At 40.9% G+C, this 25958-nt stretch overlaps 1 protein-coding gene across 1 annotated transcript in view; it reads left to right on the forward strand.

Annotated features, from left to right (window-relative positions):
• Positions 1-25428, forward strand: part of LOC135478096 (inhibin beta A chain-like) — a 93184-nt gene extending 67756 nt beyond the window's left edge. The window contains exons 2-3 of the mRNA XM_064758367.1: positions 22135-22536; positions 24554-25428. Coding sequence (XP_064614437.1) covers positions 22135-22536; positions 24554-25422 — 1271 coding nt within the window. The 3' untranslated portion in view covers positions 25423-25428. The remainder of the gene's footprint in view (positions 1-22134; positions 22537-24553) is intronic.
• The last annotated feature ends 530 nt before the right edge of the window (positions 25429-25958 follow it).

Below are 25958 nucleotides of genomic sequence, written 5' to 3' on the forward strand. Positions count from 1 at the left end.
TATCAGGGACCTCCGTGGCTCAGTTGCTTAGCGCGCTAGCGCAGAGTAATGACCCAGGAGCTTCTCACCAATGCGGTCGTTGTGAGTTCAAGTCCAGCTCATGCTGGCTTCCTCTTCAGCTTTACGTGGGAGGGTCTTGCAGCAACCTGCGGATGGTCATCGGTTTCCACCGGTTTCCCACCATAATGCTGGCCGCTGTCGAATAAGTGAAATATTCTTGAGTACGGCGTAAAACACCGATCAAATAAATAAATAAATTGATTATGTAGCAATATCGGAGCAAAGATACATCATCATCTGTTGATATTTGAAGGCAGCGTGATTTACAGGCAACTCATGTTAATCCTTACAACGTAAAGCCCCAAAAGTACATACAAGATTATCAACAAGACAATAATTTATAAGTTTGTAAGTCCATGGTTTTAGAATCTGATGCCAGCAATAGCAAATTTGACGTGGATCAGCAAGGAGAGACAACTTTCACGTGTTTTACCTCCACATGTGCTATCATTTTGTGGACATAATGGCTTTTGCAAACACTCTTATTATTGTGCATAGTTTAGGATAAGACCTTCGGAACTTTATTTCCGTCATACATAATAATAAGGCTATGTATACTTCAGGGCTTTTTTCATGGCTTTGAAGCCTTCCAAAGACGGCTAAGTGATAATATATCTTCGTGAATTAACTATGGGATGCACAACCATCAAATAAAAATCAAACGAGGGAGCAATTTGATTCATGTCAGTAGTCTGATTGAGGCGTTATTCGCTCGCTTCGCCTGGAGTTTTGGAAGCATGTATATTTATATTGTAAAACGATCTTTTTGGATGTCCATGTGACTGGACCTCCATGCTGTGATTCCTAGAATTCAACAATTGAGAAAAGCCAAATGTCGTTAGTTGGTTATAAAAAAGGGCTTGCCACACACAACTGGAGTTGCGGACGAATGTCGGTCAGTGGGGTAGAGCGATCTCTCCTCACGAACTGGCCCCGGTGTCAAGCACGGTTTTACGTGAGGCTGCCGTGCCAAGGATAAGACTCTTTTCCGCCACTCACCTAATTACAAACTCGCCAGCCCTTTGATGTCGCCTGTATTTCTACACAAATGTACGATATTTCTGGAACAGAACTAGTCCGTCGCACTTCTAAGCCTGTGGTCTGGCTCATGCCGGGCGGGAGGACACAAGATATTATGGAGTCGTTACATTAGTCGGCGCTAAATATAGTCAGCAAGTTTGTTAAGGACTTGGAGGGCTAAACCTACCCATAGCTTTTAACTCTGGATTTCTTGGCGTCAATACCTAATCATTGTTCTGTGGACGAACCAGTCCCGAAAAGTACCATGCAAAATCAAACAAATAACCAAATAAGTGAAGAAATGGGTTTAAAATCAAATGAAATAAATAAATAAATAAATAAATAAATACATACATATTCTCAAGCGACTTATTCATTCATTCAATCTATCAATCATTTCCATTTTCGTGTATTCCTTTTTTTTCATTCGCCCCGGCGTTTGTTCCTTTCTTCAATCTGATTCATTCTGTTGAATCGTCAGTCATTCGGTCATTGAATGAATGTTTCAGTCAGCCAGTCATCACACAGTCAGTCGATCCTTCAGCTAACCTTTAGATTCACAATATACTCCGTCACTCAGTTATGACACTAATTTACGTTACCATTTGATCAAATTGGCAATGAATCTATAAAAAACATCTTCGTTTTCGTAAGTAAACTGATCATGCAGAAATCCAACTATTTGATGGACTCAGACCTATATATCTACAAACAAAACATACAATAACACTAACCTGTGGATGGTCGTGTGTTTCCCCCGGGCTCTGCCCGGTTTCCTCCCACCATAATGCTGGCCGCCGTCGTATAAGTGAAATATTCTTGAGTACGACGTAAAACACCAATCAAATAAATAAATAAATAAATACAAGAACACTGAGACATATCTATAGATAATCCATTTTATCATCAATTAATTAGTCAATCTAAAAGTCAATCAGTCAGTCCGGTGAGTTCTTTATTCATTCGTTACCGATTACGAACAAAAAGACTGCTCAGTGTGTTTCTGGACGTCCCGTCATTGCCGTTACGCTGATCGTGGAGCTATGATTGCGTTAACCTGACTGGGTCATATTGACGATTTTTCTGGCACGTTGCCAAGACTTGTCTCGAACACTCTGTCTATGACTCACCTCTTCTATTTGTCTCTATTCCAAACATTGCATTAGTTTAACCCAATCTTCCTTCCAGTGATATCTCTCTTTTTTTTACCCTGCCTTACACAGAAACCAACTTGTCATTTACTCCTAAAATCTCGACAAAAACTGACATAGATGCCAGACGGCAGATGGAAAACTGGATGAATAACAGGCACAGGGAATAAAACATTATCGGATTTGCTGCCAACGTTCAATATAAATAGGAAACAAAAACATTTTTACATTGAATTGCCTCAACCAAGATGCATGTGCTATAGACTTTTAATATCATTTTTGACCTTGAATCTATGTCTGCACTTTTTGTAACTTATTACAAGTTCCACACATTAATACGAAATAAATGTTGAAGACGATATTTATCTGAACATTTTCAAGGCACATTTGTCTGCATTATTGCAAATGTGATTTTTAAATTTATCATTTATTGCATTTGTCAAAACCATTACCGGTCTCAATTTATTTCACTGAATTTTAAAAGCCGTCTCTCTTGCTTTGCATGAATCAGTTTTAAAGTTTAGTATTATTCGTAGTTTTTATTGATTTATTTATTTAATTGGTGTTTTACACCTGACTCAAGAATATTTCACTTATACGACGACGGTCAGCATTATGGTGGGAGGAAACCGGGTAGAGCCCGGAGGAAACCCACGACCATCCGCAGGTTGCTGGCAGACCGTCCCACGTAAGGCCGGAGAAAAAGCCTGCATGATCATAGTTTTTAATCCTGGCCATTAGGGAACGTACCACGTACTACACTTATCACGTAAGAAATTTGCACTACCAGGGATGTTCACGTACTGAAAACACCCTAGGTTCACAAAGTTTCAACACTCTTCGCCGGCCGAGTTCTCTAAGACACTGCTGCTCGTGTGTTTTATATTCGTCTCCACTAACTGACGCGTTTATAACAGATAAATAACTAATAAATAACTAAACAAAAAGATATAAATCATGACGCTAGGAGACATTTCAATTTCACACAATATGGCAAAAAGTCAAAGTCTGTCTATGTTGTGTACGCCTGTAGTGCAGGGAAACGTCCAAGCATGAAAACAAAGAAAATATGTATTGATCCGTTAGCCTATCAGTCAATGAGCTTGCCGTCTACTATGTACACGACCTTCTAGACAATACGTGTTCTGCCCCACTGACCAATTGTCTACTTGGCACCTACCCCATCGGTATAAGATGCGGGTCACAGCTCTACAACTTGCCTTGCTGTCATCTCACCCTGTCGTTTCAAAGTCTTATATCAGACGCCATCACTACGACGTCAGCGTACTAGTATCATTGTGCCACAATATTTCTGAATTATTGTATCTAACACAGCTTTGTTATTTGTTTGTTGGATTTTTTTCAATACCATACACAAGCATGTTTACGTTATTAGGATTCAGGCTCGTGTTTCACAAAGTAAAGTTTGGCTCTTGACTTAGTAAGTTCTGCTTATAATAACGATTGGAGTTTTGTAGTATATTGCATTCAAGAGCCTCCGTGGCCTAGTGATTAGCGTACTAATGCAGCACAATAACTCCGAATTCTCTCACCAGTTTGATCGCTGTAAGTTCAAGCCCAGCTCATATTGGCTTTTTCACCGGACGTGCGTGGGAAAATCTTCCAGCAAGCTGAGGATGGGTGTTGTTCCCCTGGGTTCTTCCCTCCACAAGGCCGCCGCCGTACAAGTGACTGTATATTTTGGTTATCCTACAATACAATCAAGAATTAGAATCTTGAAATATCTTCTGAACTAAAACAGGGTAGCCCAACCTGCTGGGGCTGTATTTGAACATACGTCGACATTAGGGATGTGATTGTTTGTTTGGTGGGCGATTGACATCTTTTATGAATGAGTCGGCGTAGGCCCTCGTAAATTATCATAAGCGATATAAGTGTATCAAGTGACTGGACTAACATAGTACCGGTAAATGAAAGATTGAATTATGAAGACATGAAGATAGAGGCAATGATATGCTCAAACCTGGCATGCACTATTCCAGTGTTGTGTTACGACAACCTGGTAAGTGGGGTATGGCTGAATGAGAGAGCCTTTCAAAAGCTGGGACAAATGATGAGCAGGTTCAAAACCGGCCTTGGGCAGGGAATTTGTCGTTTTTTTCTTTTTTCCACTTGTTCACAGACCTTTGGTGACAACAAGTGCACGATGACGCCCGTGTGGCAAGTTGCACTCTCTAACGTTTGTTGAAGATAACTTGCCTTGTACAAATGCGATGTGCATACCTGCCAAAGGTCGCTGGGCGCTACGGTTTCCTTCAGCATAAAACTGACCGCTATTGCATAAGTAAAATTTGAGTACAGCGTGAACAATAGTCAAATAAATAAACAGGTCAATAACCTTTGACCAATTGCTAACATGAAATAACTGTTTGGCAGGCAATAGTTCCAGTGCGATGGTCCTAATTATCGATACGTGTGCAACTCCTACGCGAGCCAAACCGTTATAATGTGAATACCACCTCGATCAGTGCTCTACATTTCACGTCCGACCAGCAATCATTGTCAGTGAAGACATATCGTATTGAGAATGTACCTTAACACACACTGGAATCTGTACAGAGCGACGCTGTGCAGCAACACGTAGGCCCGCGTGCTCCATGTTAGTTTATTACCCTCTGGTTACTGCAGTCATCCTCACGCTGCTATAGTTATAGCTCTGTCATTCAACCGGAAACCATAAACTATTTCGCTTATGCGCAACTTGCTGTTATAATCTAAGCAATAAACCATTAAGCTGCTGAGCCGAAGCCCCCTCGTAACCAATACCCTCTTATCACCCATGTCTGTGAGGGAGATCCGGACCGAGCCGACATACAACACCAACGGCCTGACCACATGACGTACTTTAACGTCCGTGAACAAAGGTCACAGTAACTTACGGCCTCGTTATCATTCCTCAACTGTACTGTGTGGTGATTTGGGCTACTCCTAGCAATAATGAATGGAAAAGGATAATTTTCGTGAGAACATTTGACAATTATTAGGAACAATTTGAGCTTCGAGTTCGAACTCTTTTGTCCTTAAAGGTAAAAAGTGCTATTGTAAAAGTAAATATGATAGGCAACTTTTGAGGTCATTAATTTACGATCACCTGTCTCGCCCTATCCCGGATACGTAATTGACATCTCTTGTCCATAAACGTCTATCTCGTAAGTCCTCTCCATCGTTCGTGTACTCCATGCTATTAGTGACAAACACCATGCAACAGTAGTTGCAGGTGTAACTATTTTTACAGGTCACATGGTACGGTAGGATGTTTTTACCTTCAGCCATAAAAGACTTCAAACCGAAAACTCCCATGTCATTTTGTACATCTTTCAGCTTCCATAGACAAACTGCTTCCTTCACGAAAGTTGTAAATGAACAGACAAATTCATCACAGAGCATTTAAACAGCACTGGGAAAAATAACCCAACTTTATGCAATGGTGCTGTATGGAAAGAAAATAATACTACCGTTAATGACTAGGATGTGTTTTACTTGAAGACGCTATGTTAGCTGATACACTATGGTTAAACGTACATACCAAAACGCTAAGCTAAACTGAAAAGAAGCCGTAATTCACCAGTTACGTGTGATCATTTGTGAGCTGTTGCACTGTCGTCGCTGCACTGGTTTTACGCTGTGCTACACGTCTTTGATTATACTTTAATTATATTTTTTTATTATGCGACATAGTGATAAGCTTTAGAGAAAAGGGCATCCTTCATATTTTTTTCTTTATTTTTATGTAATTCAAATGGATTCCCTTACCCTAAGTTTGTAGTCATCGTTGCATGTGGTCAGAACTGCCTTATTTGGATTGTAATCCGTCTATAAGTAGTGTGAAGGGAGGACTTTAAAAACGTAATCATTGTTCATGCATATGTAGAGGCTGTCATTGTATAGGTTTTGAGACCTGATGGTCAGAGTGTCTGCCTCGAAATCGGGAGACTTGGGATCAAACCCATGTCGGGTGAAGCCAAAGATTTTAAAATGGCTACTGGTTGCTGTCTCCCTTGGCGCTCAGCATGAAGGGGTGAGAAAAAGGAAACAGGACTGGTTGGTCCCGAGTCAGTAAAATGTGACTGGATGGGTTGTCATGTCCGGTGCCTTCTGTATGATGCTTTATTTACGGCATGGAGTCGATCTGCCACAATAAATACGGTATATGTATACACACTTAATGTCTTCTCGTTTTCCTTATGATGCCTTTATAAGATTAGTATTATTGGAAACATCGTAGGTGTTTTTCCAAAACACTACAGATACAGTTTACACTACAGATTTATGACTTTGGTGATGAAATCTGAAATGTTAAATTCATTCCCACGAAACATGCCATCTGCTTTCTGCTTTGAGACGCCCAGACGTGGGTGGTAACTTGATTCAAAATTCAAACTTTGTGTGTCATTTATTTCCTGAAACAAGTAGATGCTACAGATCATGTGACTTAGTGGAAGGTTACAGCAGAGGTGAATTTGAAACGAGGCTAGCATTCTGAAACTCTGTAAGGTACATTTGCGAGTAAATGCAGATATAGGATGTCTATATTTGTTTGACGAATAAGAACACGTCATTTGCGGCGGGAAACTTTAATAGACGTGGAAAGGGTCAGTATAATTGAGGCCATAAGGTGAAGGTCAAAGGATAATGTTGGGAACAGTGCTGAAACAGTATTCGTTTGTCCTCGTTGGCGTATACATTAACGTATCCCAAGTATTTCACTTGTACATATGGAAAAATACTATCGAATTGTCTAAGCTAAATGGTTTTAGGGGAAACATACGATTATCCGCAGACTACTGCCAGACTAGCATGTTTCATTGACTGAACAATGTTTTTTTGGATTTGTGTTTTACGCCGTGCTAAAGAATATTTCATTCATTCGACGGCAATCAGAATTATGGTGAGAGGAAAGCAAGTGCCAGGGGGAAACCACGATAACTCAGTTCCAACTCAGAGAAATTGTTCTCTTGAAATGCATGCGTATAAAGTTACCGGTTTGCTCATAAAACGTTATCGCAAAGATACGAATGAACAACACGGTTCGTATTTATCAAGCAACTTAAGACTTATGTCATAAATTGCAAGCCCTTAAAAAACCAAACTCAGGACAGGAAAGAACCCAAGTGTTGGTTAGTACATTGTCCTGCAGTAAAGAAGCATTGTGCAAATTTTAATCTGTCTAAAGCGAAACATTCTATTTGTAGCTGTGTTTGAATTTTTGACTTAAGTCTTAAGACGTTTGATAAATACGGGCCGTGGTTTCGAGATTGGGTCTTCCCAAAATTACCTAAGACAAGAAAAGTTTGCCATTCTGGCAACTTTTCGTTTCTTTTACCTCGTGACTGAGTATTTATCTAGGTCGTTTCAATCTGGAGAGCGTTTTGGTGCATGGCACCAGGATGAACTACCTATGGCTTAAAACTACTGACCGTGTCTCTGGCATCCCCATGAATTATGACCCTTTCTCTAACTTGAGTAAGCCCCAAAATATAACAAGCAATGCGTCGGTACTTCTGTGAGCCGTACTTGTGTTTAAACTTTACGTAAGGCAGCCTCTCCGAGATTTATATTTTGTTTGGGAGGACGTTGTCCTAAATAACCTGTGTTTTGAAAGTCTCAAGGCTGATTTCTAAGAGCGTTTTCCACAGGTGTATACATTTTCATAATGACCTTGACCTGGAAATCCCAGCTTTACGTTTTGCCGTTACTGTAGCTTTGTAGGCTGTTAACAGATTGTTGTTGTATAAAGCGTCCTAGACGGCGTAAATCGTGAAAAAAGAGAGTTTGCAAAAGAACCTTGAATTTGTCAGAAGTAGTGTTGAAAAGATCTCCACCGCAGCACCCCCCCCCCCCCCCCCCACCCCCATCCGTACTCACTGCGTTATGGTGTTGATGTCGAACAATAAGTTCACGGCCGGGATGCAATCCAGTACGCTGCGGTTTGGCTACGGCTTTACGGCTTTTAGTCTGGAAGTTTGTTACGTACCTGAAAAAAAAGGGTGATCTTTTGCGGACTTTTCCGGTTTCCTCAATCTGCGAACCAATAAATCCACAAGTTTATTAACCTGTATTTTGCTTACACTTTGCGTAGCATCACTGCATCACTGCTTTTTGGCAAGGTCATGCTTCTTTCTGTGAGGAAGATCATTTTTCTTTCTGTATCACGCTTCCCCTTTGTTGAGGAACCTTCTTGTTTTAATCGGATAGTCTCCTTTAGGCTTGCCATGTGACCCTCATTGAGCGCTTTCTTGCGTTTTGTAGCTATGACCGTTTGCATTATGATCCTGTTTTGTGTATTTTACGTCGTTCTAAGAGTTATTATTTTACAGTTTGAACATCGTATGGTCTGTTGTTAATGACTCATTGTGGGTGGTACGTCCCGGAAATTAGACAATCTGGCTCTGTGTCCGATTGTTTGATTCATTTATTCATGTAGGCCTATTCATTTTTTCGTTCGTCTTTGGTGATATGTCGATATGAGAAATGAATTTACATTTTACATGTATGTGACATGCCATAAAACTAAAACAGACCGACACACACACACAAGGTATCGTCAGCGAAAGAGCAAAAATCATTATAAAGCTGTTTAAAATCACTTTGGACAAATAGCACCTGATAAGTTTCTAACACATCTTGTTCGTAAACAGCTACTTGATATAAAGCCAATTTATTTTCCATTCACTGTGCATTGGTCTCAAATAGGCTACATCTGTATATTTTCTAATATAAGGGAAATAAGGGAATCAAGTACTCGCAGTTTAGGACTGTAAGAAGTCAATGGGAAACTGGTAAGTCATGCTGTTGAGAGGATGCGTCCTCACTGAGAGCCACATACTTATCTTACACTGTTAAAACTCAGCATCGAACTAGATAAGCCACACTTGCAAACTGTGTAATTCATTCAATCTCCATTTAATTTCAAACGTCGTGACGTTTATGAACATAACAATAATTCCACGCGTCTTTGTAGAACGTTGAAACAAAACTGGATATCAGGAGTAAAGAAGCTAACAAACCAATTTCAAGACGGATAAATTGATTTTAGCTAGCAACTATTGCTTTTATCGAAATCATGATACATGCAGTAAGTTATTATAGAACGCCTGGTAGGTGGAAGATAATCCTTCCAGTATACTTGGTTTATCTCACTTGACCATCTCTGGAGAAATTGATGCTATGATATTCGCCAGCTGACACATGAGCTAGAGAGCCTTCTTTGCAGGTCGTCCTAATGTTGCAATGTCATCTATCACAGCGTCGCTCAGTATCTCCACTGCTTTATCATTCCCACGCATTGTACGAATTCATGTGCAAGAAGAACTATTAAACTCTATGTTTGTCATGCTTAAGTACAGATGATACATAGCTGTTTTGGGGTTTTGATTTATATCCCCCGTGAAGCCAATCAACAAGAGCAGATTAAAATTCCAATTTGTAATTCGATCGTAAACTAACAGATACCTCAAGTTCATGTCATAAAATTATAAATTAAGCCATTTCGCCCCATAATCGCAATTAAGAACAGTTTCAGATACTGGATAAAACTGTCATCCACCAGGTGTCCATGATGATTCATCTAAGTAGGACACAGCACACGCACTTGTGTAATTTTTTAACTTCTGATCCTGATTTATTTATTTACTTATTTATTTATTGTTAGCTTTGTTTGTTTCTTTGCGTGTGTGTTTCATTTGTTTCTTGTAGGACACTGTATGCGCACTATTTTTTTTATACATCTGATTCTGGTTTATTTGTTTGTTTGTTTTTGTTAGCTTTGTTTGTTTCTTTGCGTGTGTGTTTCATTTGTTTCTTGTAGGACGCTGTATGCGCACTATTTTTTTATAGTTCTGATTCTGGTTTATTTGTTTGTTTGTTTTTGTTAATTGTGTTTCTTGGCGTGCGTGTTTCATTCGTGCCTTGTAGGACGCTCTATTCGCACTTCGTTTCTTTATACTTCTGATTCTGGTTTAGCATTTGTTTTCCTTGTATGCTTCGTTTGTTTGTTTCTTTGTTTCTTTCTTGGCCTGTTTCTTCGAAGGACGTTGTATACACACTTTTGTACCTTAGTACTTCTGTTCTGATTTGTTTATTTATTTTTGTTTCCTTAATTTGTTTCTTTCCATCTTCATATGTTAGACACCATGTACACCTTCTTACACTTTTATACTTCTGCGTCTGGTTTTCTTGTTTCTTTATTTATTTGTTTTCTCCAGTTTTACATGCCACTCTGACGGTTATGACAAAATAAGCGTTCTTAGTGATCATGACATCAATTTTATTCCACTTGGGATGGACTAGGACTTTGAAATATAGTGAATTACAAAAGGTCCTTCTTGGATATTTGTATTTAGCTTGTTTGTTTTACTCTACCTTGGGTCCGTTGTACGATCGACATAGCGGTCAGTCTACAGTCTACATAACAAGTAACGCCGAGTGTCAAAATATTTCTCCTGTGTTATGATTTCTGCGGATTTGTATTTAGATTTTGTTTGGAAATAGACCTGAGAAAGCGCGTTTTGTGGCAATATCTGATTCGACATTCGTATTATGCTTTATGTATTATGACTTATCTTAAATTAGGTACAGTAGTTTTGAGTAGCCTAGATCTTAAGCCACGTTCACGCTGTGCGATTTGGCAAACGGACTTGAAGAGCTTTTGTAGCATTTCTCTGGATTTGTGCGGATTTTTGATTTGGAAATTGACTGAGAACTAAAATGTGAAATTGAGGCTCTGTTATTTGCATTCGATTTGTGCATCAGACACCAACAAGTGCCTCCGTGCCAATATTGTATAAAACTAGCTGTAAACATAGACAATATCTGGCTGAATTTTACAGCAGGGAATGTGCTGTCAACTTGTACAACACAAATGAAGCAGGTTTATCAAAGAAATGGTAAATACAAGGTTCAAATACAAGTACCTACTGAAGGTTTCCCAAACTGAGTCATCGTCCATTTGCAATCTCTCATTTTAGCGATAAGTGTACGTATATATGTTGTTGTGTGTTCGATTGACGTTTGCAGATTTACAGCGCTTTGGTAATGAAAAAACATGACACGATGTTGTACTTTTTACAACCCCTTGCGTATGTAAGTGGGCAAATGGCTGTAAAAATTTACGACGAGAAGAGAGCTGTATATCTACAGTAAAAAGCAGTGCACCAAGGAAATGTTGATATAGAAATATAAATGTGTTATAACAGTGTATTACTTTATCTCTACACACGTATATTTTGACGTGCGCTAGTATACACGTGTATGCTTGAAGTAACGGCAGGGTGAGATGTATGCGCATTGTCATACTACATCAAAACTCCTGTGCCGTATGGTAGGAATGTAAATAGGGGTTTGAAACAGACACAGGTCATTGGGAATGTAGGCGAACGCGTGTGTGGGACTTGATTGAGACACGCCTTAGTTTACATAGATGACACAGTATATCAGCTTATAATCAAAATATACGTAGTATTACACCATGGGACGCGTGGGACAGACATTCCATTAACTTCACCAGCAACAACGGCTGTGTAACGGACAGGGCCTTCCGCCGAAGGATTATACGGACGGATAGATAAGTGACACCAACGGAAAAGAGACAGAAGTAGGCCTGAATGCAATAATACAAAAGCATTCGTTCGGTTTATACTCGTGGGCACGGGTTGTGCCAGTGTTGACGAAACCCACGTGCGCCCTTATCAGCTTGTTTCGTTAGTTGGATTGCGGGTGGTTTCGAATTTGTGTTGTCTTTCCGTGACTGATTGTTGTCTGTGATAAATGACCATGTCTCTTGATGTGTGTAACACAAGCGATTGTAGCTCAGAACTCCGGGGAGTATAAAGCAAGAATTGGCTCAGCCAAAGCTGCATCTACTGAATCCGTTGCTTCGGGAATTAGTAGGTTGAGAAGCGCGACTGATAGGGTGGCTTTTGCTCTTCACAGTTGGAGCAGTAATGCATTCAAATGAGTTCGCTGTTCACTGAGACGCCAATCGCGACCAGTGCGAGTTATCCAAGCCTACATTGTTACGTGTACTGTTTAGTGTTTCAGTCAGAGTGTGTCGGTGATGTAGATTTATTTTAGGACGTAGCGTCACATGCGATATATTCAATAAAATCAATTCACCAAAACAATGGACTTTCCCAGCGAAACTAGTAATGAAATATGACAGTCAAACACCAGTGACAGATTTTTATTGCTGTAGATTTCCTAATGTAATTAAATTTTTATTAGGCAAACAGGTGTACGTGGTTGTAAAACAGTGCCACGTGACCGTGCATTCCTGCGAATAGTACATAGTCATCTCTTTGACCACTGGCAAAACTCACCACACAATATCTTCACGTGGCACAGGCCAGTAATAGGCGCTCCTCAGCAGGAGAACCACAAACCAACACGACGCACCTCTGATCACGACAAACTTTGTTACAAGTGACAAAACAACACGACGCACCTCTGATCACGACAAACGTTGATACAAGAGACAAAACAACACGGCGCACCTCTGATCACGACAAACTTTGATACAAGAGACAAACAACACGACGCACCTCTGATCACCAACTTTGATACAAGAGACAAAACAACACGACGTACCTCTGATCACGACAAACTTTAATACAAGAGACAAAACTACACAACGCACCTCTGATCACGATTTTTAAACTTATTTTCAAATACTTATTTATTTATGTATTTTTTGATGATTTGTGTTTAGTAGCGTACAGATCTTTTTAACTTCCATAATGCTGTCCAGGTTTGTGTGTGGAGGAAATCGGAGTGCCCTGTAAACCACCGCCCTTTGACAGATGCCTGACAAATCACCTGATTAAATGCCGTGGCTGGAGCAGTAAGACATGGATTCGAACTGACCTACTTGGTACATTGCCTGAAAGTCGAAAATAGTGCTTTACGTCGAATCCAACTACATTAAATCAGGAGGTTTGTCACGAAATGGCGAATGGCGGTGGTTTCCATGGGCTTCACCGGTACTTGGCTTCCATGAGCCCTATTTTGAGACGCCAAGCAAGTAATTAAATCGCAATAAATAAATTAACTCTCTGTCATCAATCAATAAAAATGAATGGAATGCGTATACATCTCTTCCTGCAGGCTTTAAAGCTCCTACGCAACAAACAACTGTTGATATGACACACACGCATATAGATACCCCATACTCACATGCTAATATGACACACGCAATGTCGATATCACACAAGCATATCGTATATAGGCACCCCACACTCACTGTTGATATGACACACACGCATATAGATACCCCATACTCACATGCTAATATGACACACGCAATGTCGATATGACACAAGCATATCGCATATAGATACCACACACTCACTGTTGATATGACACACCCATACCTCATATAGATATCCCACACCCACTGTTGATATTACATACACATACAGAATAAAGATACCCCACATGCACTGTTGATATGACAAACGCAATGTCGATATGACACACACACATATCGCATACAGATACCTCACACTCACTGTTGATACGTCACACGCAAATTACATATAGATACCCCCACACACTGTTGATATCACACGCACATATCGCATGGAGATACCCCACACTCACTGTTGGTATGACACACGAATATCGCATATAGATACCCTATCATCAATGTTAACCTTCATAAGAAGGATTTATTTATTTATTTGATTAGTGTTTCACGCCGTACTCAAGAATATTCCACTTATATGACAGCAGGCAGCATTATGGTGGGAAGAAACAGGTGAGAGCCCGGGAGAAACCCAGGACCATCCGCACGTTGCTGACAGACCTTCCCACGTACGTCTCATAAGGAGGATAACATCTCCCCTCAACAGCTTCTAATCATCAGCAGGCGACAAGAGGCGAGATAATGATGATTTCAAAACTTACCACACTATATCTTCAGTAGTTTACAGCGTTAAATTAGCTTTCAATGATTGCGTGGATAGGACAGAAACAAATCGACGCTAATGGGATTCGAACCCTGACATGTGTAGACAAGAAACACATCACGTGAATACAGGCTAGGACGCTTAAAACGGATGTCATCATATTCTCTTCAGTCTCCGGCCATTAGCCTCGTAAATCTACGTTGCGTTATGAGTCGCCGACAAAGCCGTATGATTAAATTTCTATATAAAAGTGCCACACACGAATTTGAACGCATGGTGGTAACTCTGTTTTGTCGGTCGGCTGATCACCAACAACTGTGAGTTACACGCTCAGGCTGGCGGAACCTGCCGATCTTTGCCGAAAACAGCAATGAGCGTGGGAGTTTGATCTTATTCTTTTATATAAACTCAGTGAGGACCAGTTGCCTCCACATGCAGAGTGTGAGTGTAGAGAGCGCCAAAGTTTACCAGCCTCCCAAAGGGAAGTTTGGTCAACGGAACAACGAGAACGGACTGGCTGCGCAGCACTGGAGGGAGGTGAGGTATCGAGCCATTGTTTGGCAATCGAAAGCGTAATAGAGTCGATAGCTTAGAGGGCCGGAAACGCACACTTATCGTGTTAGTAGTGAAGGCAAGCTATCCGGATACATTACCATCTGGCCGGAGTCCGCGAACCCGTTTGTAACGTACGCTTCAGATAATACAGTCAAAGGTAAGTCTGACGGCAATTTGTGTTGCTAGGAGCTCTGGTTCGTTTGAGATATTCCACACATGTGTCACTAAGATTTTAAGTTCTTATGGACCAACTGTATTACAATACTTCTGACAGACAAGCAGAGCGTGTTTTTTTTTCTTTGTTTGAACATATAAGTGAATGAGCCGATGGGAGAATTTTGGTGTTTGACGTTTAATTTATTTATTTTGAGGAGAATTTTATTAACATGTCGTTCAATCGACCAGTGAAGCAAAACACTCAATGGGCAGGCCATAAAAGGCTAAATCCATAACATAACCTTATAGACAGGTCATAAAATAATTCGGTTGCATAGAGAACATGCCAGACCATTATGTAGTTGATGTCAAAAAATTTAATCATCTAATCATGCACCCGTTGATTTGTACATGTTAAGGGTTGGATCAATATTTTTAATCTGCAATTCTAGATTTATCCTAGATAACAGCTCGTCATCTGCGCGATCCGTATTCTCCAAGGCTGAGTAGGTTGTCTACCCTAGACCTCAATTTGTGTTTAGTTTAACTGTTGGCGGCTGCAGCATCTGAAACTCTGTGTATACTTGGGAAAGTAACGCACGAGCCGCCAGAGGGTTTGTGGGTGGTGCACAGTCCGGGATACGGGCGTAGCTATAGAGGCACGATCACATCAGATACGGCAATGATATTTAATCACTTCTTACCGAAGGAAATCAATTTGTACTGTTTCAAGCTACTCGTCGCGCGTGGAAGTTAATTTATCACTGGTTGGCACGGCTCGCGGTTGGATTATCCCTTCCGTACTGGCCATCGTTGGTAATGGAAATCCCTTGGCTGCCTGCAAAGTGCCCGGTAATAAGCTTAATTCGGCCTTGACGCCAGTGGCAGGAAAATGACTGGTAATATCGTTTAAAGCCAGAAGCTAACGGACTTGCGCAATTCTTCCTTATCGCCTACTCCTGCCATTTCTCTTTATTTTTCTCGACAGGGTCTTTAACAAGCAAGCATCGGTCACTCCAAATTAAAATTACTTTCAAAGATTGATGGCCTTTTTTTCTTTGGGGGAAAGGTGTCCTCAAGTAAAGAGTAGCGATCTAGGCCAGCGTAACAACACTGAAGGTTAACAACGACTGTAGCAACCACATCCCGGGTTAAGCTGGAAATAGGTTACATATCAGTGGTCCGATAGCCCGCGCAGACAAAGGCTTGCCTTTGTGAACGGCTCACAGCCACTAATTAAAGAATACGTGTAGTGTAGAGCTAGTTAGTTGGGGCGATATAGTAGACCTCTTAACCTCGTATTTCTTCAGCGATACGGGTGTATTGTAGCCCAGTCTATGTAGGCTTTACAAGACTATCGTCATTCTGGAATAGGCTCACGATCAGGGTTTTGTATCCACATAAGTCTACGTAGCATTGCTATGAAACCATCGAGAACTCCAAGTGATCTGACCTCATCCAATTGCCTTGAACATTCCTTGCGTCATTCCATCATCACTGAAAACTGTTAATTGCTTCTCTTTGCATGAATCTGACCTAATTTCGTACTTTATATACTTTCTTAGCTCTTTGGTGGTTTGTGTTAAAGGTATAGTTTTGGGGGAATTTTGGCCATGTGATTATTGACCTGTCACGTTCATTTTGGTTGACGGCTGGCATCCGTATGTGTGTTGCGACGCCTAGACTCAAATATCCAGGGCCAGTTTAGCAAAGACATGTCTGACTTAAGTTAAAATTTCGAACGTTGTCACAAGGCTTAGTTTTTGGATTTAGAAGTTGAAATTTTTAAACACTGGCCTTAAGATAAGATTGATTAGGTCTTCAAAATTTTGACTTGAAAAAGGCTTGAAAATGAGCTCTAAAATCATGTTTCAAATTTGGATTTGTGGAATCGGGCTCTGACCTTTAGTATTCAACTTGCAGGATCTGACCCCGTTATCACGAAGCGAGCTTACACTTAAGTGAAAATTTAAATCATTAAACAGGGTATGTTCTTTACCCGCTGTAACTCTCATTTTGCGGTGCTGGCCAAGTGGCCTAAGCTATCAACGAACACATAGCGTTAGCGATTAGGTGCCTGACTCTGGGTTTAATGGTTCGAAACCAGGAGTGGTCTCGACTAATTTTCAGCTTTAGAATCTGTGTTACACCCCGATTAAAGATAGTATTGTTTAAACAAGATTAAAAGATATCTCTCTTAGCGAAACCGCTTTACAAAGTAACCGCACAGCTAAACTCTGAAGCCAAATTTCTAAGACGAAGTACAATGTATATTGGGAGGGTGTTTCAGCAGTCATACACCCGGTAATGTGAACCTGTCCCTTTAAGGTCTAGCTAGATTTCACTGCTGTCGGTCAGATGACCATTAACCATTCCCTGACGCTGGAGGTTATAGAAGCTGAATTGTGTGTATAACCTGTACCGGTGTTACGCCGTGAAATGCTGAACCTGTTCATTATCGGCTTTTGTTTCAAAATGCCCAGTCACGCTTCATATGTTCAGCGCCGTTTGTAATCACAAAGTAGTCACGCAGCTCGATTGCTCTCCCACTTTCTGTGCTCTCTGTAAAGCTGTGAGATAAAGGAATTTCCGGAAATGCCTCTAAATCCTCTGTTAGGGAAAAAACCTGTTTGTCTTTTGTTTGCGCTGTCAATTACTGGTGTATAACATAGGGTTAGTCAGATGACGTTACTGTTTACAAAGACGTAGGCATAGGTAAGAGTGTGATTAAACTTGAGCTGTTCAGGACGGCTTGCACATCCGATTGCGCTATTTTAGCACAGTGATATGTCAATGTTACTGACCACATGTATTTCTCTTAGTATTTATGTATTAAATTTGTCAACTTGAACGGAAAACTTTGCGTGCCTGTATCACCCAATATCCGTGCGTTACTATCACATTCCATTGTGGGTAACTTGCAGGTGTCTGCTACATAGAAAAAGTTCAACTAACATGTAGTGGGATCATCAACGCTTTTAATTATTCTTGCTTGAATTGAGGTCAAAACATTTTGTCTATTTTTTTGATTGGTGCTTCACGTCTTACTCAAGAATATTTAACGCATACGACGGCGGCCAGCATTATGGTGGGAGGAAACCGGGCAGAATTCGGGAGAAACAGAACGTTTTGTCACCATAATGACCATGTGGAAAATTTCCACATCTTTCAAAACACAGAAAAACCATTGAACATATATAAACAGTGCCCAGTGCTCCAGCTCTCTTCAGTTCGGAGGCAAAATATTCAACCCAATCGGATCCAATACGCAAGAACCCTCCAGAAATGTGGTGAAGCTTGCGACGATTTAGGAGCGCTTTGTAAATTAGTTCGTTGTATTACTCGGATAGCATTTTCGTTCAGGTTTTCTTCACAATAAAATCTGATTGCCTTATGTCTTAAACATTCATTTCGGGAGGCATATATGTCGGAACAGTTCAACAGCGGTTACTTAGCAAGCCACGTAGTGGGTAGGAACTATTCAATCAGCACTATATGGGCAGTACTTAGTTGGTTACCTGTGTGGTGGGTAGGAACTATGTAGCCACTGTGGTACTCTTTAGTGGTTAAAGCGGTTAGCGTTGTAGTAGTCAGGGACTATTCAGTCAGTAGTATTCAGTCAGTACTGTGTTCTGAAGTGGTTAGCGCTGTACGCAGGGACTATTTAGTCAGTACTGTGTTGTGTAGTGGTTAGCACTGTAGTAGACAGGGACTATTCAGTCAGTAGTGTGTTGTCTAGTGGTTAGCGCTGTAGTAAGCAGGGACTATTCAGTCAGTACTGTATTGTGTAGTGGTTAGCGCTGTAGGCAGGGACTATTCAGTCAGTACTGTGTTGTGTAGTGGATAGCGCTGTAGTGAGCTGGGACTATTCAGTTAGTACTGTGTTGTGTAGTGGTTAGCGCTAAAGTAGACAGGGACTACTCAGTCAGTACTGTGTTGTGTAGTGGTTAGCGCTGTAGTGGGCAGGGATTATTCAATCAGTACTGTGTTGTGTAGTGGTTAGCGCTGTAGTGGGCAGGGACTATTCAGTCAGTACTGTGTTGTGTAGTGGTTAGCGCTGTAGTGGGCAGGGACTATTCAGTCAGTACTGTGTTGTGTAGTGGTTGGAGATGTAGTAGATAAGGACTATTCAATCAGTACTGTGTTGTGTAGTGTTTAGAGTTGTAGTGGGCAGGGACTATTCAGTCAGTACTGTGTTGTGTAGTGGTTAGCGCTGTAGTGAGCAGGAACTATTCAGTCAGTACTGTGTTGTGTAGTGGTTAGCGCTGTAGTGAGCAGGAACTATTCAGTCAGTACTGTGTTGTGTAGTGATTAGCGCTGTAGTGAGCAGGGACTATTCAGTCAGTACTGTGTTCTGTAGTGGTTAGCGTTGTAGGCAGGGACTATTCAGTCAGTACTGTGTTGTGTAGTGGATAGCGCTGTAGTGGGCAGGGACTATTCAGTCAGTACTGTGTTGTGTAGTGGTTAGAGCTGTAGTAGATAGGGACTATTCAGTCAGTACTGTGTTGTGTAGTGGTTAGCGCTGTAGTGGGCAGGGACTATTCAGTCAGTACTGTGTTGTGTAGTGGTTAGCGCTGTAGTAGATGGGGACTATTCGGTCAGTACTGTGTTATGTAGTGGATAGCGCTGTAATGGGCAGGGACTATTCAGTCAGTACTGTGTTGTGTAGTGGATAGCGCTGTTGTGAGCAGGGACTATTCAGTAAGTACTGTGTTGTGTAGTGATTAGCGCTGTAGTGGGGAGGGGCTGTTCAGTCAGTACTGTGTTCTGTAGTGGTTAGCGTTGTAGGCAGGGACTATTCAGTCAGTACTGTGTTGTCTAGTGGATAGCGCTGTAGTGGGCAGGGACTATTCAGTCAGTACTGTGTTGTGTAGTGGTTAGAGCTGTAGTGGGCAGGGACTATTCAGTCAGTACTGTGTTGTGTAGTGGTTAGCGCTGTAGTGGGCAGGGACTATTCAGTCAGTACTGTGTTGTGTAGTGGTTAGCGCTGTAGTAGATGGGGACTATTCAGTCAGTACTGTGTTATGTAGTGGATAGCGCTGTAATGGGCAGGGACTATTCAATCAGTACTGTGTTGTGTAGTGGTAAGCGCTGTAGTAGGCAGGGACTATTCAGTCAGTACTGTGTTGTGTAGTGGTTAGCGCTGTAGTGGGCAGGAACTATTTAGTCAGTACTGTGTTGTCTAGTGGTTAGCGCTGTAGGCAGGGACTATTCAGTCAGTACTGTGTTGTGTAGTGGATAGCGCTGTAGTGGGCAGGGACTATTCAATCAGTACTAAGATGGATAGACCGTACTGATTTTGACAGGGAATTCAGTAAGGAAAGTGTTATTGAGGACAGACGGGTTTTAATGTTGGCATAGTGTAGTCACCAGGGAGAAGTCGGTGGGCATTGTATGGAAGCTTTAATACTTTAATGGAAATCGGGTAGTGACTTGGCAAAAAAGTAAATTGCTAGTTCAATATTGGACAGAGAGAGGTAGGTCAGCTCTGGATGCATGATCACAGGTGCAGTAAGTGGACTCCAATCTTTTTAGTGTTCATGAAGTAGGCAGGGTTTATTAATGTAATACTGTAGTCGATTAGAGTGAATAGTTTGTAGTGGACAGATCTAAGCTCAAGACTTCAATCTGAGCCCAGGCTTTAGACTTTGAAGCTGTCGCGAAACACGCGGGGATACGTCTTGGTCATACGGGTTATGCAAGCGAAAATCGTTGAATAAGGGTATAAACACAGTGGCGAATCACCTTTTGTCTGTAAATACATAACATCAAAGTAAATGAATACACAACATCAAAGTAAATGAATTCTTGTTCACGTGTGTTATATATATATCATTATGGTGCCAATCCTCGTCTGTATTTGGATACAGTTTATAAATGAATCAACCGCATTTAGTGACGATCATCGCCACCATACTTTGCAATTAGCTTGGTTGTGCATTTCCTTTTACGCTCTTTTTGAGACGTGTCTAAAAACTACACTTGTGCCGGAAACGAGGAGCTCGAGACTGTTTCGACGCCAAGCTTCACGACTGTCCCTATTTTGAGTCCATTCGCCCCAAGGATATTAAAAAAAAAATATCATACCATCATCATTGTTCTTGATTAAAGGAGCCAATTTGTTTCTTTTCACTATTGCTTTAAACTTGAAAGCACCCATGAATTTTAGTGTTCATCGTTTATGTTAATTTTGCTTGTTTTCCTGTTGAACACAAATTTCGCATTATAATGATGTCGTAACGGTTAGTTCTTATTGACCTTATTTCTGAGGAGCACGTGCCACCAGTCAATCCACTTTTTCTCTTACATAACTAGTTTTTATGAGTGGATGAAGCAGACAGATTTCGTTCAAACCAACAACATTTCGTAAAACACCTGCCAGATGTCTATATTTATCCAAAACCGCAAACACACCACAAGATTGTGTGAAGAGCAGAGAATACCTGTTGTCCATTAATCTCGTTTCGTAAGTTAAACGATACGCAAGGCTCTGTTATTCATTTTTAATTGTGTAAATTTTTTTTATCAGGGGGTCAATTTTTCCGTACGTTTTAATACACAGTTTTAGGACTTTTTTCCTTAATTGAACAAAGACAAAACGCTTGCTTTAGCGATCTCTACTCTTACTTTCACCTGGTTAATTCTTCAGATATTTATTTCTATCAAACATCTCTTTGTATGGACGTAAGTATGCTTGGGGTTTTACGTGGTAGGCCTACGTAAAAAAAAATCAGTCACATAACGACGAGGAGTCATTAGATGTGTGTACATCTCTTTGTAAAAACCGGCCCTCTCTTAAAAGTTTTAAATGTACCACATATTGTATATATAACATGCGATCCTACATCTTAATTTACCAGTTTTAGGCCGACTTCTCGGACTAGGGACGATATTTGTTAATCTCCTTCTACTGAAACAGAATACGACGGACATTATGTGTATGTTGAATGTGAACTAAAATTATCTGTCAGATAATGAGCATACGTAGAAGTCTATCGCCACGATATGGCTGCTAGGTGACTGAAGTGTTGTTAGCTCATAAACATTCATGAACAATTATTCACTCATTTATTCACATAAGCGATTCGGAATCTGGAGTATATTCTTGTAGCTCACTTAGCGTTGAAACACTTCTGTCATATATCTATAGCTATTTATCTAAAGCCTTTCTCCAATATCTCATCTTCATATTGTCAATTTATTTCTTTGATTTACAGCAGATTTTTGCGGAAATTCCGTGGATTTACCTTTACCTGTACTTGTTTCAGCCTTGCCACTGACAGCGCTGGACATGCTGCCAACCCAGGCCTTGCTGAGGTTGGCAATTAGTTTGGTGGCCATTGTGATAGCTCCGGTGGAAGTGACGTCATCCTACACACCGGCACTTCCGGAGCAGCTGTACAAAGCTCGCCCTGGCGTCGGTCGCTGTGTTAACTGTACTAGAACGATTGTAGGCCTTAACAGATCAGTGACGGAGAAAATTGAACTGGAGCGAATTAAAGACCGGATTATGAGAAAACTTGGCTTGAAAACTATACCAGGACTAACTGCAGAAGCGCTTACGACAACTGAAGTTAGTAAATCTGAAGTGAATGTCAGCAAGGCGCCTAAGGATGATCAACCGGGCATGTACCAGTACATCGACATCATCTCCAAAGCAGAGCCACCAGGTAAGCATAAGCTCTTCAAAGTCTAGGGAAGCATTAGCTTGAAATATATGTCAGATGAAACATTGTGCAGGAAAATAAGACCACTTTCTCTCTAGTAAAGTGCATTTAAAACATTGGATTCGACAGTGGCCTTTTCTGGCTGTACATTGACCAGTGACATCACATCAGCTATTGCCACTTAACGCACTTGGACGTATCACAGCATTAGAAAAACATATATAAGGACTCAAAGACTACCGCACACTTGTTAAAAACGTTTTACTGTTTTGGAAACATTCTTTAAAAAACAAACGATTTGTTTTCCAGAACAATGTTTAATGACCTTTCAAATATTCTTTATTTTCGAGTTTTCTTTGCCTTGAAAACTTGAGCCCTCTGATCAATGAATAAGAGTCCCCTGGATAGGAATTTTAAGATGAATTTATCAGTTTTCCAGTAAAATTGTAATTAGTCATCATCGGAGTGTCGTCAGAGTGGATCGTGACCTTGCCAGTGACCTTGCCGGGACTTGGTGGAAGAAAGAATTCAATACAAGTTAGGCGTTGGTACGACTTTAACGGTTTAAATGCTAAAAATAATGAAATATTTAGAATTTTGAAAAAAAACATTGAAAGCCATTTCACCGATATTGTGACACTCAGATTTATGGTGACCGGAAAGTAAACGGATTCTCAGAAAAACCTAAAAGACGTATTTGAAATTGCATCATAGCCCACTAAAACTCGGAATATGTTTGGTGCACATTCGATGGCCTACCGTGACATTGCCGTCTTCGTAAAGATGGACTCTTCTATGTAAAGCCTATGCCCTCCACCACACACAATCTTAACCACGGAGTCCTTTCGCATGCATTTTTAGTTTTGCTCTACACCTTTAATCTCGAAAGGTTTAATAAAAATGTTTGGGTTGAGATTCCATATGATTTTGTTTTGACCTCGTAACAGGTGATATCATCACCGAGCCACTATCCATAAATCGCTGGTTGGGGAGCTAGCGGGGATGTGGCTCGATGATCACCAAATAAATTCAGAAGACAGCGTTGTAACGCAACATCAGCGATGTACAATTTATCAATGGTAGGAATATCCAATACAACTGATTAAATGCGAACCAGAACACACTCTGGATTTGCAGTGTAGGAGTACACAAACCTACTAGTGTGACAGTAAGTTCCTATCTGCCTTACCAAGTTAAGGTAAGGCCTTCTATACTAAATCAAACATCTAATTAAGTACCAGTACCTGACATGCTCTGACTTGCTAGGCAGGCAGGTGAAAGGAACTTACGGGATTGGTATCAAAACGTCTGCCGGCCAAATCTGTGAGATTAATAAACAATAGGTCTACTAGTTCAAGCCAAAGCAGGTGCATGGCCTTGCTCATCGGCAGACCTATGAGTGGGCTGACGCACAATTACCAGATTATTGCAATGGACATAGTAAATACAATGTTGACATTAATTTGCGCCCTGATAACAATATATTAAGACAAATATCTTGAAATTTCAATTAATACTGGAAATCAGTATTCTGACGTTTGTAATTTTGACTGAAATGAAAATGGGCTTTGCAAAAGGTGCTGAGGGCCCTGTCATTCCGGTCACTGGGTTCACTCTGTGTAGCGAGAGAAGAAATTCGATTCTGTAACTATATGAACAGCTATAAGCAAAGCTACTAGCCAGGTCATGGACATAAAGGTAGTATTCATAAAGATGAAATAATCTTCACTCCAACAGGCCAGTCAAACAAATAATCAGTTTTCCGGCACAATTCCGTGAAACAAAAGTATGGATATATTGACATTGTGTTTGCTTTTTGGAAGACTATAGCGGTATGTCTTATCCCTTCTTATCATGTAATGTTTTTATTATCAGGTAAACGTTACAATAACTTTGCAGGTATATGGACGGGAGTGTTAGATTATACATAGTGTGTTTGTCAGAAAACTAGTCCTTTTCACCTCAACAGAAAAAAAATGATCTGCATAAGTACTAAGGCTGTATCGCATTATCTTTTCAGATGGTATCAACGATAAAAGCGTTCTTCAGTTTAAAGTGCAAGAGAAAAAGAAGGAAGACGGCGTGGGTGTCCATAGGGGATACCTTTACGTCTTCCTGAAGAAACGCGGGAAAAAATTGAAAGGAAACAAACGCATCACTTTGCGAATTTCCACAGTCGATGACAAGGGCAAACCCGATGAATTATTGACTTCGCTGAAAATGCGACTAAAAGAATCGAAATGGCAAAAAATCGGCCTGCCCTCTGACCTTCTAAATGGGGTGTTGAAAAACCCTAGCTCTCCGCTTAAGCTACATGTGCGGTGTAAAAAGTGCAAGAAAAGTGTCAAACCCATTCTTCTCTTTAAATCAAACAAGAACAGACGTAAGACAAGAAAAGGTCGTACACGTAAACAGCATCGGAATAGGAAGCCATCTTTGAACAAAAAGCGTCCGCTGATAGTCATCCACACACGAACTTTGAGGACGCGTTCTAAGAGGCATACGCTCAGCTGTGTGCGGGGATCAAGCGAGCATGCGCATCCCCATAACGCCAGCATTGTAGGCGAAATCAACAACAACTGTTGTAAAAGATCCTATTATTTAAACTTTACGGATATAGGCTGGGACGATTGGATCATTTCGCCGGAAGGAACCGTTGTCGCTGAGTGCAACGGCCGTTGTGGCAACAGGAGGCCAACCTCCTTCCTGGACTCCGTGTCGTCACGCGGACAGCCTTCCGGTAGAGGGCGCCGTCAGCGGAACAGACAATGTCGTCCTACGAGAAGCTCGCCACTTGTCATGGTGTATTTTAACGAGTCTCTCCACGTCGTTCAGAGACGAATACCTGACATGATAGTCTCGAGCTGTGGATGTCGGCAAGCGAACTAACAAAACACAGACGTATATATATGGGACCCACCCGTCTCACCATCCGCGGTATTTTGACGTTCTCAGTTTGTGTAGACGCTATCATCGACGAAACATCACTTTGATCTACTCACGGTATTCATCGCATTGAGCCGTATGCTCCTATAGTTGTGCCGTGTGAACATATCAACGTGGCTGTTTTTCTCATTTTCTTTTTCTTAAATGCACTTTGAACAAGAGCCATTTGCTGTTAGTTCTACATGTAAAATGTTTTAATGCATTTAGCGCCGACTACTAAGAGAACACCGAGCGCTTTATGAAACATTGTATATTAAATCGATAATGGTCGCTGATGTATCTAGCCTACTGGCGAAAGCTGCTGACGTATTCAACGCCCCTAGAGAGGGACTCATTGTACAGTAGTATTCGATAATCCTCAGTTAAAACCCATATACGTGTAACATTTTCGTCATTTTGTGCTACAAACGCATTATCATAGCATAGCTTAAACCTGCAGCTTCCTCGCACTCAGAACAATGAAGAATAAACGATTTTCG

The sequence above is a fragment of the Liolophura sinensis genome, chromosome 11 (genome assembly GCF_032854445.1).
Source record: "Liolophura sinensis isolate JHLJ2023 chromosome 11, CUHK_Ljap_v2, whole genome shotgun sequence".
NCBI lineage: Eukaryota > Metazoa > Mollusca > Polyplacophora > Chitonida > Chitonidae > Liolophura > Liolophura sinensis.